The sequence below is a fragment of the Octopus bimaculoides genome, chromosome 12 (assembly GCF_001194135.2).
Source record: "Octopus bimaculoides isolate UCB-OBI-ISO-001 chromosome 12, ASM119413v2, whole genome shotgun sequence".
NCBI classification, from domain to species: domain Eukaryota; kingdom Metazoa; phylum Mollusca; class Cephalopoda; order Octopoda; family Octopodidae; genus Octopus; species Octopus bimaculoides.
The window spans coordinates 56,131,575-56,146,725 of NC_068992.1; the positions used below are offsets into that span (position 1 = coordinate 56,131,575).

The following is a 15,151-nucleotide window of genomic DNA, read 5'->3' on the forward strand; positions in this document are numbered from 1 at the left end:
TTTGAAATTAAACGATTTTAATCATGCCATTGAAAAGGCATGCATCTCTTAATCTCAATACAATTTATGAGCTGTGCTTTGGTATGAAATTAGTATAGAGAATTCAGAGCACCAGACTAATGCATCACAATATTTAGTAGTCCCCCACCCATCTCTCTCTATCACGAAAGACTACATTTTTAGCTATTCGCCACCCTACCCAACCCTATCACATTGCTGCAAACCATCCTTGCTCCTCCCTTGGGTCGATAACATAAAGTACAAATAGCAAACTTGCATAGCTGATTCTGTCAAACTTACAATATTACCATTTAATGAATGAATAAATAAATGAATATATGTACATATCTATATATATATATATACACACACACATAATGTTACACAATAACTGGCTTTGTGCATAAACACCAGAAATAAATATTAATAAAGTAGTAAGTATGCTCACATACCCTAATCACCCCCTTATGCTAAGTATATAATGGACTCAACCAGTACTTCATAGTTTTACGCATGCTCGTCTGACGTCCCGGTCAGATCACGACTTTGTGTTCAGGTAAGAAGATGTCTCCTTAACACTCTCGCGCAGTTGTCATTTCTCTCTTTCTCTTATTGCTGTGTCTTGTTTATTCTTTAATTTATTCTCTACCACTGCCCTGTCACACTAGACACGTATAATAATGATTATCTGTTAATTCATGTTTATCTTATCGAGGAGGATTTTTTTTTGCTTGTCTTCCTTTTCTATAAATTTCTTTTAATTCTAGTTATTTCTTTTTTCCTAAATGTAATTATTCTCAAACCTTTTCCTTCACCACTCTACCCTTCTTTTTTTTTTTTTTGTCTGATCACTGACTCTTTCTCTCTCCTTTTTTTTTCTCTCATTTTCTCTTTCCCCCTTTCTGCTTCTGTCCCGTTTTTTCCCTCCCACTTTATCTCCCTCTCTCTGATTTTCCTCTTTTCTCTCTCCTCCTTACCCTTTCCCTTAGACGTCATTCGTCCTTGACAATTATCTGTGACACGGATACCTTCGCCTTGTTCCTATTTATACATTAAAAAAACGCATCCAAAACCCAAAAACCCAATAAATTCTATTATCCAAGCTATTTCAAATTATTCTTTTTTCAAAATCATTAAATGTTATTACGTATTTATATGTAAAGTGATGAGATTTTGTGGTGTTCATGCTTTCTGTTTTTGTTTCCTCAAGGACATTTGCGATATTTTAATTTTCTCAATATATGAACATATCTTCATTTCTTTAAAAAGAAATTCTCGAAATTTAAAATAGCTAATATACATAATATATATTTAAGAATAAAAAATTCTAATGTAAGTTCAGTTGGCCGAGCACTGAGCTCTACTTTTGTTAGTGTTCTAACATATTTTATTTAACATGAAATATTTAATTAAATATGGTAAAGCTTGCTTAGTATTAGCATCAGTGACGGATTTCGGCATATAAGGCTAAATGTTAGGACTTAGATCTGTAAAGGCTTGGAAATAAGTTGTATTAATTAGGACTTGGTGTAATTTTTAAATGGTAGTGGTGGTGGTGGTGAGGATGCAAAGTTAAGGCCTCATCGACTCATAAAGTGCCGAATTTAGACATAAAGGCCGGAAAACTCCGGTCGAGGGCCTCACAATGTGCACGGGGGCCTGAAAATGGATAAAAAGCCATGTTGTAATTAAATACAAAAGATCGAAATCCTTGCAAGCTTTGTTATATCGAAGGACGTCACCGACACTAAATTCGGCACCAATTATGCACATAATAATTACATACATGTTAATTACCATTTTTTTTTTTTAATACTTAAGTTTTACGAGCTTAATAATGTATTCTTTTAGCTTTGAAATTAATTTGCAATCCCAATAAGTTCAATTATTAATGAGACGTTTATGATAACGGAATTAAATGTTGGGTTTTAAATACGTGGAAGGTGTAAATTTTTATTGATATAATGTCGAAGTCTGTATAACCTATTTCCACCTATTGAAAAATCTTTTGTGTACATATTTGTGTATATATATATATATATATATATATATATTGCATATGTGTAGTCATTGCTTTCTCCATTAAACTTTCTTTTATCTCTACCACCTTTAAATAAGAGAGATAAGGGCGTTTTGTTGTTTTTTCTTTAAAGTAGGCCGACCGACCATTAATTAAACGACCAGATTCATAGAAATAATTAACAAAGGATCTTTTGTTAGTTTTTCGCACTTCTTCTTCATTGTTTAGCATTGATATATTTGTTCTGTGATATTTATTGCCTGTTATAGCCATTATTCTTCTCTTTCCTCTTTTTCTTGTTTTCCCTCCCAATCCTGCTAACTTGTCACGTACTTCCCCACACCTTTTAATAATGGCGTGTTCTCACTCTTTCAATAACTACGTAGCTGTTCGTTTCTATATTAACGGCGTTGATTATTTAATTCTAACCTTTTATTCTCTCTTTACTTAAACTAATCAGCTATTTTTTTTTAATTGTAAAAATTTCGGAGAAAAATTAATAAAAACGGCCTAGGATGTGATATGACCTTGAGTGCTTGGGGTGAAGGTCATATGGCGGTCGTTTCTTTTCTTTTTTTTTTTTTAGTCAAATTTGCTGCACCCATTTTCTTTTAAAATTTCTCTTTTTATTGTATGGCTTTTTCTTTTAATATTTATAGCCAATATTACTTACTGCCAGTATTTTTTTCTTTTTGAAGCCTGGGAGAAATTAGTGTATAAGATGTATACCATTCTCAAGGACATTTAGCTAGCGACGTCATACAAAAGAGGAGGCATACTTTTAGTATGGTCTCTGTGCCTGCTAAAAATAGCAGTCAAATTTCCTTATCACAGATTAAAACAAAAATTGAAAGAACACGAAAGATAAGGCCATCTTAGATACACCTAAGATGGCATATCCTTCGGTAGGAACATCTTTGATGGTACTTTCGCTTGATCAGCACTGACATAGAACTGTTTGATCGGAGGAAATGATTCCATGAAGTTCATGCCTTTCTCAAGGTCATTAAGCTATGTCGAGACGATCTCGAAGTTGTGTTTAAATTTAGAGATTGTCTGATGTTTTGTTAATCGTTATATAAACGTGGGGATTTTCCTATAGGAGCAGCAGCAATATTTAATATATTTCTGTCTGGAGAAAGTTTTTGCTCACATGATCATAGAATATCTTGGAAATGAAATAAAATTTATTGTCCATAGTCTTCAGTTCGATTTTAAGAGCTTAATTTATTTATGCTGTATATGGAGAGAAAATGTTTTAATGAAGCTTGCCTGGTGGTTTAAATATTTCTTTTCAGATACTCCCTTGTCAAACATTTTTTTTTATTTTGTCGAATGTTCAACGAATGTTTACATCAAGCTTGTAATTTTATCTCCATATACTTAGCTTACTTTTTAATATGTATCTTCGTACCTTTAAATTCATAAATTAAATCTCCATGCAATAATATATTCGTGTGTGTGTGTGTGTGTGGCTCGCGATTGTGCTTCTAGATTCTCCCATTGCATTCGATTTCAGATCTATCAAGTTTTGCTCTCCATCTCTCTAAATTTCAATTGGCATCTGTTAAATTTAAATTTCTTTTATTCGTTCACACACACACTGGGAGTGGGGGAAGTACTCAATACTGTTAGAATAACGTTCAAAACTGAGGATCGGAAACTAAACTCCGAGTAGCGATTCCTTCAATCTCTGCTTTGAATACATGTATTCATTTCATGTTGTAGGCAATTCTTTTTTCTCAGTTTTGCCATTTTCATCTAATATGGTAATTCTTAGAACTTGATTTCTCCTTCATCCACCCGTCTATCGGTTTTCTTTCTCCCCCGCACTCTCAAGTCTGCTACTTCATCTTTTTTTTTTCATCCTGACATCGTTAATTTATTCTTTATCTCCTCATCACCCCCCTTCTCTGTACATCGTCTTATTTCCTCACTGTCTCTTTCTCCACCCTGATTTAGCTTCTCGAATTTCCTCTACATGTACTGCTGATAGGGTGGTAAGATTTGAGATGGTTAAGTAGAGAAAACAGCTTCTTCCCTGTTTTAGCTATCTCGTATAGTGTCAAACTCTCCTTAACTTGCTTTCGTTTTATCTTCGAGGGGTACGTGGACATGACTTAAATACCCTCCATTACATTTCTGTAGACAGCTGGAATAGCTTGGTCTCATACTTTTGACCATAAAGAGATCAATATTTGCAGTTAATGCTCGAGAGATTCAAGCATTTGCATCTGCTTTTATTTCAATCGAAAGCTGGAACTGTCTACTGCTTACTCTCTCTGCTTTTTCTCTATTTGTTGTGTGTGTCGCAGCCACTTTTTCTTTCTGCCTCCATGCACTTTTCATTTTTCTCTTTCCTGCATTCGTTCTCTCTCAATCTGCCTGTCTATCTACTCTATCCTACATTTGTCTTTGACTGTTTGTTCGTCTCCCTCTTCATTTAAACTGTCACCCTCTTTTTGCAGACCCTTTGTGATATCCTCCTTTCACCATCCCTGTTTTTCTTTGTCACACACACACACACACACACACCTTATTAAATGCATATCCTATATTTTTCACATTTCCTTTCCTTTAACTTTGCACACCTGCCCCTTTGCTTTGTTTCATTTCCCCTTTCCCCTTACCCCTTCCCCTCTTTCACTTCACTGGATCAAAGACTTGTCCTTGCTTTTCCTTATTCATTTTCAGTTTCATTTCTCGACACTGAGACTTTTCAGAGAGCAGTCAAAGAAGTTATGGCACGATGCTTGGGCCGGTTGAATGAAACAAATCTAGGCCATGTACTTTTACAGGGCCCATTTGTTCAGACAGAACCTTATTGTTTGGGGCGAGGGGAAGGCAGGAGAATTAATGCCTCCTCTTGTCTGACTAGTTTGATGCTAAAAAATAAACTTATATATATAAAGACAATATTCTATTTATGCTAACATGGAAAGAAGCTTAGCAAGTTTTCTTTTGTTTTCTTTTTTTTTCTCTTTGTCTATGCCACATCTTCGAAAAGTATTGAAATATTAAAACCTGAAATGAAACCGTCTCGGTACTGATAATGTCCATGTTCATTGAACATAACCCTTTTGTATTGAAGTGCTGATATTTATATATTGTTGGCTGTGAGGTTGTCTGACGGGGAATAAATAGCATCATTGATTCATATACATGAGCTAAAGATCTGTTAATTAGCTGATTATAATTAGTTATGGGGAGTTGGGGTTGAAGTTATGGTAGTTGTTTAGCCACAGGTCATCTCTGATCAAGTTGACCCATGTCACAAATGTAGGTTCAACGACCAGGTGTCATCCAGATATTTGTTGCAGATCACTGGTGAACCATTTATAGATCAGTGTGTCAATTTTTGTTTCTTTAATAATCCTGTTATTGATGTATCGTATATACATTTTCATTTTAGATAAGTGATATATAACCTATTCGAAATCTTTTTTTTCCTTCCAAAGTCCATTGTCATCTAAAAACCTTCAGTGTGTCACTGACTCTTGTCACAGGTTTACTATTACTGCCCCTTGATACACCATATCTCTGCCAAGTTAAGGACTCCATCATGTAGTCAGCTTTTATGTGGTGTAGTGTCAGTCTGAGAATGTTCCAATTTTTTTTCCCATTTTTGTCTGTAGCTTGTGAGTTTTACTTTGATCAAATTAATTTTGATGTTAGCTGGAGTAAGGGGGGAGAAGTCGAGGAGAAATAGGCTGTAGGGCTGCACATTGGAATTGTGTAATGCTTTATAAAAGTAAGTTCTAACTATGTCAGCTGCTGGGTTTCATACAGGATGTGCATTGTGATCTTGAGAAACATTGTGGCCAAGTGAACCGCCGCCCCCCCCCCACACACACACAAAAAAAGAACAAGTAAAATGAAAACTAAAGCAATCATATTGCCCAAAAACATCGATCAGTATATTTCAGTCATACAGTATTTTGGCTAGATCTGTTTTATTGTCATAGTGTAATAGATTGGTGAGCTGGTATAGTGCATGACGGTAACAGATTTGAGATGAAGTAATGATATAGGGTCATTTAAAAAAAAACTGGACATTTGTGCAGAGGCAATATTCCAGGTCTCCAGCCCTTGGTAAAATGAATTCAATGTGGTTTTTTTTTTACAATTCTTTTTTGATAATTTTTTTTCTGTATGCTATCTGAGGTGAACAATCTACTTGTTAGCCTTATCTAATGCTTCTAAGGAACATTTTGCTTAGAGTGACTAATAAACTGTTTCATTAGTAATACTGACCTCTTGCATGTTCTTTATAATCTTTCTTCCAAGTAGTGTCCTTATAGTAATAAAACTTGCTAGATATTGCAACCAACAAGATTCACCCAAGTCGCACTCAACCATTTTAACTCCATAATGTAAATTTACGTGCGCTGTTTACTCACTCTTCATCAGATGACAAATATACACAGCCCTATCTGCTGCGGTTTGTGTACCAGTTGATATAAATATCCGCTATCACTAATGGAATCGATATTAGAGGCCCCTGTGCAAATTTCAAGGAATCTGGTAGATTTGCTAGACTCCTGTAAATATTTCCTACTCAGTTTGAGACTTCATTACCATAATTGTATAAAAGCGGCAGTTTTGGTGGTTACACCACTATGACTCCCTATCATATTTGTACACGTTCAACGAATTCTTCTGGTCCTTTACAGAATTTATAGTTGCATCCAGCTATGCCAGTTTTGTTGAATATACAGTCTTTGCAGCGATGACAGTTTACATAAGTGAACAGTGCATGCTTTGAACTGTTGTGTGCTAATTGCTGATTTTGGCCAAGATGATTATCGTCAGTGCAACCCGGTTGCCTGATAAAGATCCGTTGTCATGGGGGTTAAAAGAAAAAAGAAAAAATGAAGGGCATTTTAGAATAAGTCCTAGAAACTCGTATAGACTGGTTGAATGGTCATTGCTTGAATGCTTTTGATCATAGATTTGCATGGCAGTAAACAATAGCCTTCTTCCCTAATTGTAGAGGGAGCATGTGGAAGGTGTAGACCTAAGATGTAGGACAAAGTGGTGAGAAAGGGCCTACAGACTTTGGGACTAACAGAGGGGATAACAGGGGACTGAGATTCCTGATAGTTTGCTGCGCTTGAAAAGACGCTTCAAGCTAAGTAAAAGCAAGCTTGGTTGCCCTTGCATACAGGCTCATTTCCTGCAACCCTCTCCAGCTGAGAATCCCTAATCTTGTGGGCTCATAGGTGCTGCATAGAAGAACCCATTACATTGTAAAGTGGTTGCTATTAGGAAGGGCAACCAGCCATAGAAACCATACCAAAACAGACATGGTACCTGAACAGCTGTTTAGCTAGTCAGCTCCTGTCCAACCCATGCCAGCATGGAAAATGAACGTTGAATGATGATGATGCTTTAAGATGAAGTATTTTTCATCAGTATATTTGTAAATGAGTTCTACAAATGCTATAGCAATGTTGTCTTCCCAGGAGGCAATTGATAGGTCAGTAGTTAATGGTCTTTTATTCTAACTTGTATTTGGTTGTGTAGATTCTTACAAAAATTATTGTAGCAACTTCATGTAAATGAGGCAAAATATGAGAAAATTATGTGAAAATGTCCAACTGCAAGGAGTCAATATTCTTTTTGATACTGAGGACCTTTCACATCTTTCATTGAAGGCTGTTCTTGCAGATATTGAAGTTTGTTGCACTGTCTTGGTGTTGGATTTTTTCATTGTTCTCTTGTAATAAATATTGACTTTTATTTCAGTGTTAGTGCTTCAGTCTAGTGCTATCGAAACCAGTCTCGTGGTGAGGATCAAACTGATGGATAAATTTCACACCATATTATCTTTACATTCAAAACGAACCTAGACTCTTTCAGGGACAATAAAACAAAAAAAAGCCAGAAGTAAAAATAATCTTTTGAAAAAACTCCAACCTAACAAAGACATTAATTTCACAGATAAAACAAATTCATCAAAATATTTTGTTCAGGAGAGGCGTAGGGTAAATCTTGATCTACCCCAACTTTTTTGTTTCGGCAAACAAAAGATTTATTTTAGAAACTTTTTTTTCTAAAGTGTTATTAGTCAGTATGACGAATGCCAGTCATTTAATTGTTGAATTAGTCTGAATAATGTAAATTATGAAATTGTTTGTAGTGGTTATTAATTACATAATTGCTTGCTGCATGAGACTGATAGATTGGTAGCATTCATTAACTGTTGGTTTGTATAGTTACTTATGCTACATATACGGCAGCCTGATATTGTAATTAACACTATTTGGTGTATATAGTCCCTTATTAATTTACTAGACTTAAAAAATATTAAACTCATTGACAATTTGTAGTTGCATTCTTAAACTCTTACCTACTTCCCCACTGTTCTGATAATCAGTACTGGTGAGAAATTAATCATCTTAAGCCAACTTAGCCGAATTGATTCCAGTGGCTACCATGGCAGCACTTGATCCAGCTCTCCTGCAGACAATAAAAACTGTTGTTTCGGAAGAAGTTAACCGTGCAGTCGAACCTCTGAGACAAGAGCTAAATCGTCTGCGAAGCAAGGTAAAAACTACATTTGATGTAGATCAAAACATTATCTGTATAAAGTGAGTACACGTAAATATACATATATATAGGTAGTAACTTGTCTTTTAAGACTTGTTTGATTATTGTTAATTATGAGTTATATAAATTAGCCTTACATTTGTTTTGTCTGTGAGTGAGGCATGCTGTTCTTTTGCCTTTGTCTATTTGACTGGCAAAAGATTCCACATTCACCACAAGCTTCAACCAATTCATGATTGGAAAGGCATACATGCAGCCAAACACTGTTGTAAAATAAGCCAAGGTTCGTGTGAAGTACATGGAAGATTTTGGCAAATGCCACATGCTTACTCCTTGTCTTCACATGTTTTTAAAAATTTGTGTTCTGAAGAGGTGACTGACAGTTCTGTTGCAATGGATGCTCTATTTTTATCTAGTTTGATACTGCACTATTCCGAGTTCAAATTGCACCAGTGGTGACTCCTTTTTCTGTGATTGAAAACCTATCATTCATTATCTAATTTAACTCAAATGACTCTTCTTTCACTGCCTCCTACAGGATTTGGCTCCATAGACTCTTCTTTCACTGCCTCCTACAGGATTTGGCTCCATATCTATTTAAATAAGCATATTGAGTAATTATCATGTCCTTTTAAAATCTTGGCACATTTTTGTTTTGATGCAATCTTGTAAATTCCTTATTTCTCAAAATGTCTCTCCAAGAAGAATCTTATCGAGAGTAACTTGCCTGTAACTGTTCGTCACAGAAAGGAGATGTCACATTGTTCCCTTTCCCCATTTCACTTTGGTGTTTCTGGTTAAATCGAATCCATTGCAGTGTCACAGCACAAGTGTTCTCATTGTGGCTCTTATTGAATTTTCTGTAAATAGTGTTCATGTTATTTTTCAATCCTTCAATTGAATTAAAAGTAATAAAAGAAAAAAATAACCCAGCATATTGCTTTTGAATTAACCAAAATTTTAATGTGGATGGTATTAGATTTAAGTATCAATTTGAAACAAAAGAGCAACAGTCCTCACCTGAAAGAGCAGTTTAGTTCACATACTTGCTATAAAAGAATTATTCTCTCAAGTAATTGAAAATAAAGTATCAGCGATATCTAGAATATAGAAGGTTAATCTTATTTTGCTGGTCTTTTTACCAGGCGAGTGTTTTGAGCTGAAACTGTTGAAACTAAAATGATTTACAGTATGGGAGAAACACGATAGATGCTTAAAAACTAACAGTATTAATTTCACTGAAACATTTGTTATGTGTTGTTACCAGGTCATTGTTCAAGCAACACAAATTTTGACATGACAAATGTTTGTGAAATTAAGTCTTTATTTTTGAATAGCTAATAGGTCTTCTGTGCTATAATAATTATTAGTCTCTTGATTTTGTCAAGAAAATAGATTTGTTTTTGAAATTTTGTAAATTGCAAGCAATAGCATAACCGGTTGCAGGTTTCCAATTGATCACTGGTGCATTATTCTTCAACAGCAAGTGACATCAAAATGTCTTTGTAACTCAGGATAGAATAAATGCCACAAGGTATTTATTTTGCATGTCCCATGTTAATCCGTTTTCTTGTCAATGTATATATTCCACTGGTATGCAACAGACTTCCACACTATTCCTACAAACCAAATTCCACTGGTAGGAATTGGTTAAGCTGAAGCTATAAGAAAAGACACTTATCCAACCTGAGGTGCCGCATAGTAGGACTGAACCCAGAAATATCATTTGCAAAGTAAAGGTTTTGTGGAGAAGAAAATTGCTCTTTACATATAATCATCACTTTGTCTATTGATTGGGACCAGTTGTTCCAACTGGGAGAACTGACAGTTATTTACAATTATTGAATACTAAATGGATATGTTATTGCATAAACCTTGTTTTCAAGTCAGAATAGAAGAAAATAAAAGGAAACTTGTTTTCTGTATGTTTTTAAAATGGTTATTGGTTTCAGTGATTCACATAGGCATTAAGCTAACGTTCTTACATCATCCAGTTGTAAATTATAAATTAATATTAAATAGTATGTATGGAGTGTTCTGAAGAAATCGGGATTTTAGTGTTGAACCAAATCGCACTATGATGCCATTGCTATCAAAAGTTATCTCCCTTCCCTCAGTTTTCCAATCTGATGGCTGCTAAATGTATTACGGCTGTGTTGTCAACACATTGTATCATGGCTTAAAAGATGCACGAGCATATTAGAATGCAACTATTATTTCAGCAGTGCATGTTTAGGTGGAGAGCAGGGAAAGGGTTTAATGCATCAAAGCCTATAAAGTAGGCGTCTCAATTTCTGACCTCATACCTAAATCAGAAATCACAATTTGTATCAAGTGCAATTTGATGCATTGATAAATGTAGGTCACCTACTTAAACATTTTCAGAACATGTATTTAATTGCTTGGGTGATACATGCTAGTAATTAAACACATTTTAACAGGGAGTTTAGTAACTGAATGAGTACTCAATACTAGGTATAGAGTACATTTAAGTAAATTTTGGTTGAGCTCTTGTTGCCAGTCTTAGATCTCCTTAAGTAGAGCTGATCTACTGACATTCTTTGTCAGCTGGATCTCTGGCTGTGAGCCAGGATACAGGTACATATATAGATATAGCTATTTGGCTTTGACAAGGAATGCTTCTTATGTTCAGTCATTGCAACTACCTACTCAGTGTGAATGTCGAGTGTAGGACTGACAACTCCACACTAATTACAGGTATGGTTCATCTGGTGGTGGTCTGTCATACAGTGTCTCCCCACTTTCACTTGCAAGGTTTTTGTTGAATTGGGAACGTGGCAGAAAACTCTTGCAGCCTGGATTGATCTTAGAATCGCGTACACACACACACACACACACACAAAAGAAAAACTTAATTAGTGTTCCATGTATACTGTATCTTCTCTCTCTGCTTGTGTCATGGGACTGCAGCCATGCTGATGCACCACTTGGAAGGGTTTAGTGTAATAAATCAACCCCAGTACTTTTTTAAATGTCTGGTACTTATTCTATCAGACTCACGTGAATTACTAAGTGATAAGGACATAAGCAAAACAATACTGATTGTGAAGTGATGGTGGGACACACACACACACACACACACACACACACACACACACACACACACACACACACACACTTCTTTCAGTTTCTGTCTTCCAAATCTACTCAAGTTTTTGGTTGGCTCAGGGCTATAGGAGAAGATGCTTGCTCAAGGTATCATGCAGTGGCACAGTCACCTAGTGGTTGGGTAACAAACTTACCACACGGCCATACCTGCTCCTTTATATACTTGCAATACAATAGATTGGATTTTCTCCTAAACATGAAAATTTAATTATCTTTTTTATGTTGCTAACAGTTGTTTTCCTTCTCCAACTAAGAAGTAGATTTCAGTTGAGGATCCTTTGCATGTCATATCCACTACCACACAAATTTGTGTGTGTATTTTCTAGAATATAAATCGGATGTCTTCGAAAATATTTTAATGTTAAAAGGTATGGTTGAAGGAACCCATGTATTACATTTACATTGTCCATTCTGATGTGATTTGAAATCAAAACCAGTTTTTAAAACTAATCATTTTCCATTGTTTTGAATGAGAGCAGATTAGCTGCAGATAAAGATATATGCTACTGAGGAACTTTTTAATGATTCTCAAAGGTAGAAGATTAGCTCAATCCAAATAGGCTGGATGGTCAATAACTAAAATTTAGTATTAGTTAGATGTAATTATAGACCTGTATCAACATCGTTGAACATCCATTTGAGATGGTAAACTCCAATGGATCCACTAATAGAGCTAAATCTGTCAGTATTATCAATTATGTAGAAAACCTGATATGACTTCAGATTAACTACAATAGTTTTTCCTATTTTGACTTAATTTTAAAGTAACTTGTTGAGTCACATAAGATAGGCCATGGCTAAAAATACATGTGAGGTTATTGCTCTCTTTTGTTTTAAATTGTTGTTTGTAAGGTCCGGTGCCATTTACACTAAAATACAGGCAGTTAAGTGTGTTTCAAGTGTATTTTTTAATGTATGGAATGTCTCATAGTTTGTTACTTATCACAATTGCACTGTTCATGTTAAGTGACCTTATTTTTTGCTAAGGTATCTGGACAAAAACCAGCCAGTGAAATTGTACCTGTGGTAGGTATCTGCAATGAATTGCCGAGTTTCTAGATGGAATAAAAACTGCATGCTGGTTTGAAATGTCTGAGTTAAATGTAGCAACAAGCTTTTATAATACATAACACCTGTAGTTGTGGGAAGCACTTCTATGGTGTACTTGGGATCTTGTGGCTGACAAGCTTTAAGTGCGATCACATTTCTAGCTTATTTGACTTTCTGGTCTAATTTTTAAATCAAATCTTAATTTAGGTAGGTTTCCCTTTCATAAACAATATTCAAGGATGGAGCACAATTCCTGCATTGTGTCTAGTCCTATGAATTGGCTCTTTCATAATGCTATCACTTTCTTCATTGTTGCTCTTCTCTTAATTTTCTGTGTTTCCCTTCTAAGGGACGGGCTGTTATTGTAAGTATGGAGGTACTTTTCCTTAAACAACTGAATTATGAAATCTTTTTAGCAATTTTTTTTTTACTCCATTCCACCCTCATAAACCAAACTCCAAATTGTTTAGTTCTGTGATGTCCATGTTATGTCTACCTTGTTTTTAAAATTTATATTTATCAATCTTGAATCAGCCTGTTAAACTGATCAGACTTCTGATGCTGACTTTACATTTAGTATAATAAACTTTGTATAAAAAAAAAATTTGAGGGTAGATGTTATCAGAATGGGTAGAATGTTAGACAAAATGCCATGCAATTTGGTTATCAAATTCTGAGTTTGATTCCTATCCAGTTTGACTGTATTGATGATGTCAGTGCCCTGACAAGACCAGTAATTAGAACGAATAAGAGAAAATGAGTTGAAAAATGGAGAAAGCAGCAATGGTCTGCTCATAAGTTAATGCCCCTACCCTTGGGAATCATAGGAACATTTTTTTAGTACTTTTAGATCTATTTGATAATTGTAATTTTTTTATGTAACATTATGATGCTTTATTAATGCTATATTTTAATGTTTCTCTAATGGCCATTCTAACGTAATTGTTTCCCTTGGAGAGAAAACCTACTCAACATAACACCTATATCTCTCTCTTTGTCTTAATGATTTTTTTGTTACTGGAAGGTAAAAAAAAAAAAAGATCCTTAACTGGATTGCATCTGAACAGGAACCATTAAAACGTTGAACACTGTAAAATTAAAATGGTCAAATTTCTATGTATATAAGACCCAATCTCATAAGCATTCTAACATATAGACCAATGATACACACGGAAGGGCTTAAACACAAACAGAAGTGAACGGTCTTAATTGAAGAAACCTTTATGGTCAAAGTTTAAGATTATTGTACATCTGAGAGCTAGAGAAACTACTTAGTGCACTTGCAGTGTCTTTCTGTATCTTGTTTTCAGGATGTTCTAGATAGTGTTACCATTTCAAGAATATCCTCTCCTTAGTGGAATATATATATATATATATATATATATATACACGCACACGCACACGCACACGCGCACGCACACGCGCACGCGCACGCGCACACACGCACACTGATATTGGGGGTTGTGTTATATACCTTGACCTGAGCATAGAACAGGGCTCACCTCTTTGAGCTGGGAAATGAATGGAATGCTTGGTGTGTCTTGTGGCTACTCCCCTCCTAAAAAATAAATGGGGAATAGGCTTGGGAATATAAATATATATCTATTGTATGTGTGTGTGTGTATATATAGACAAAATTAGGCATGTAAGCTTAGGTCATAGGATGAATTTTTATTCCTCATTCTTTTGAACATATACAGCATTTTCTTAAAAATTATTCATTGCAGTTGTACTTAGGCTTATCTAAGTTTAATAATTTCCAAAATACATTTGCATAAATTTATTTTGGGTTGGATTACTTTAATATGTTGAACCATCTGGGGTAATTTGGGGAGCAACAGTTCTTGGTGAATCAACATTCCCTGAAGATTGGTCAAATTGAGCTTCATGAATATTTACCAAAATAATTAAAATCCCCTGAGAAAATGTGCGCATATTTTTTTTCTCCTAAACACTTTCCTCCTCAAAATCAGGATAACTGTGTCCTGTTTGAGAAACGAGCCACAGGAGATGGGGTAGCCGATGCAGCAAGCGTTGCTGGTCATTCTCTGTGGTGAAGCCTTTGCAATCCTGTTCATGAGGTGCGATCAAACACCCCATTTGATCTCGTGTGTACAATGCATTACTCTCTCCCCTCATCTTCTACTTAATCCCCCACTTTTTCGTTATTTCCTTGCTGAGGTAAAATTTTTTTTTTTCCTCGGTAATTTGATCTATACTTTTAAAGGTTTTATTTTTCTTTCTTTAAAAAAATGTTAAAGCCATATATATACCGAAAAAAAAAAAATTTACTTGATTATTTTAAAATTATTCTCGTGTTTATTGTTACTTGAGAGCTTGTTCTGTTAGGTGCCAACAAGAAACTTCAGAAACAGCAACAATATTCTGTGTCTCTTAAAA

At 35.1% G+C, this 15,151-nt stretch overlaps 1 protein-coding gene across 3 annotated transcripts in view; it reads left to right on the forward strand.

The window, feature by feature from the left end:
- The first annotated feature begins 458 nt into the window (after positions 1 to 458).
- The window catches only part of LOC106884397 (glyceraldehyde-3-phosphate dehydrogenase), a 28,296-nt gene continuing 13,603 nt past the window's right edge, over positions 459 to 15,151 (forward strand). Inside the window, exons 1-2 of one of the 3 annotated variants that reach the window (XM_014935757.1) lie at positions 8,444 to 8,569; positions 12,689 to 12,727. In XM_014935757.1, coding sequence (XP_014791243.1) covers positions 8,459 to 8,569; positions 12,689 to 12,727 — 150 coding nt within the window. In that variant the 5' untranslated portion in view covers positions 8,444 to 8,458. Of the gene's footprint in view, positions 557 to 8,443; positions 8,570 to 12,688; positions 12,728 to 15,151 lie in introns of those variants that run through there. The other 2 variants (XM_014935758.2, XM_052972191.1) reach the window with 2 other exon arrangements.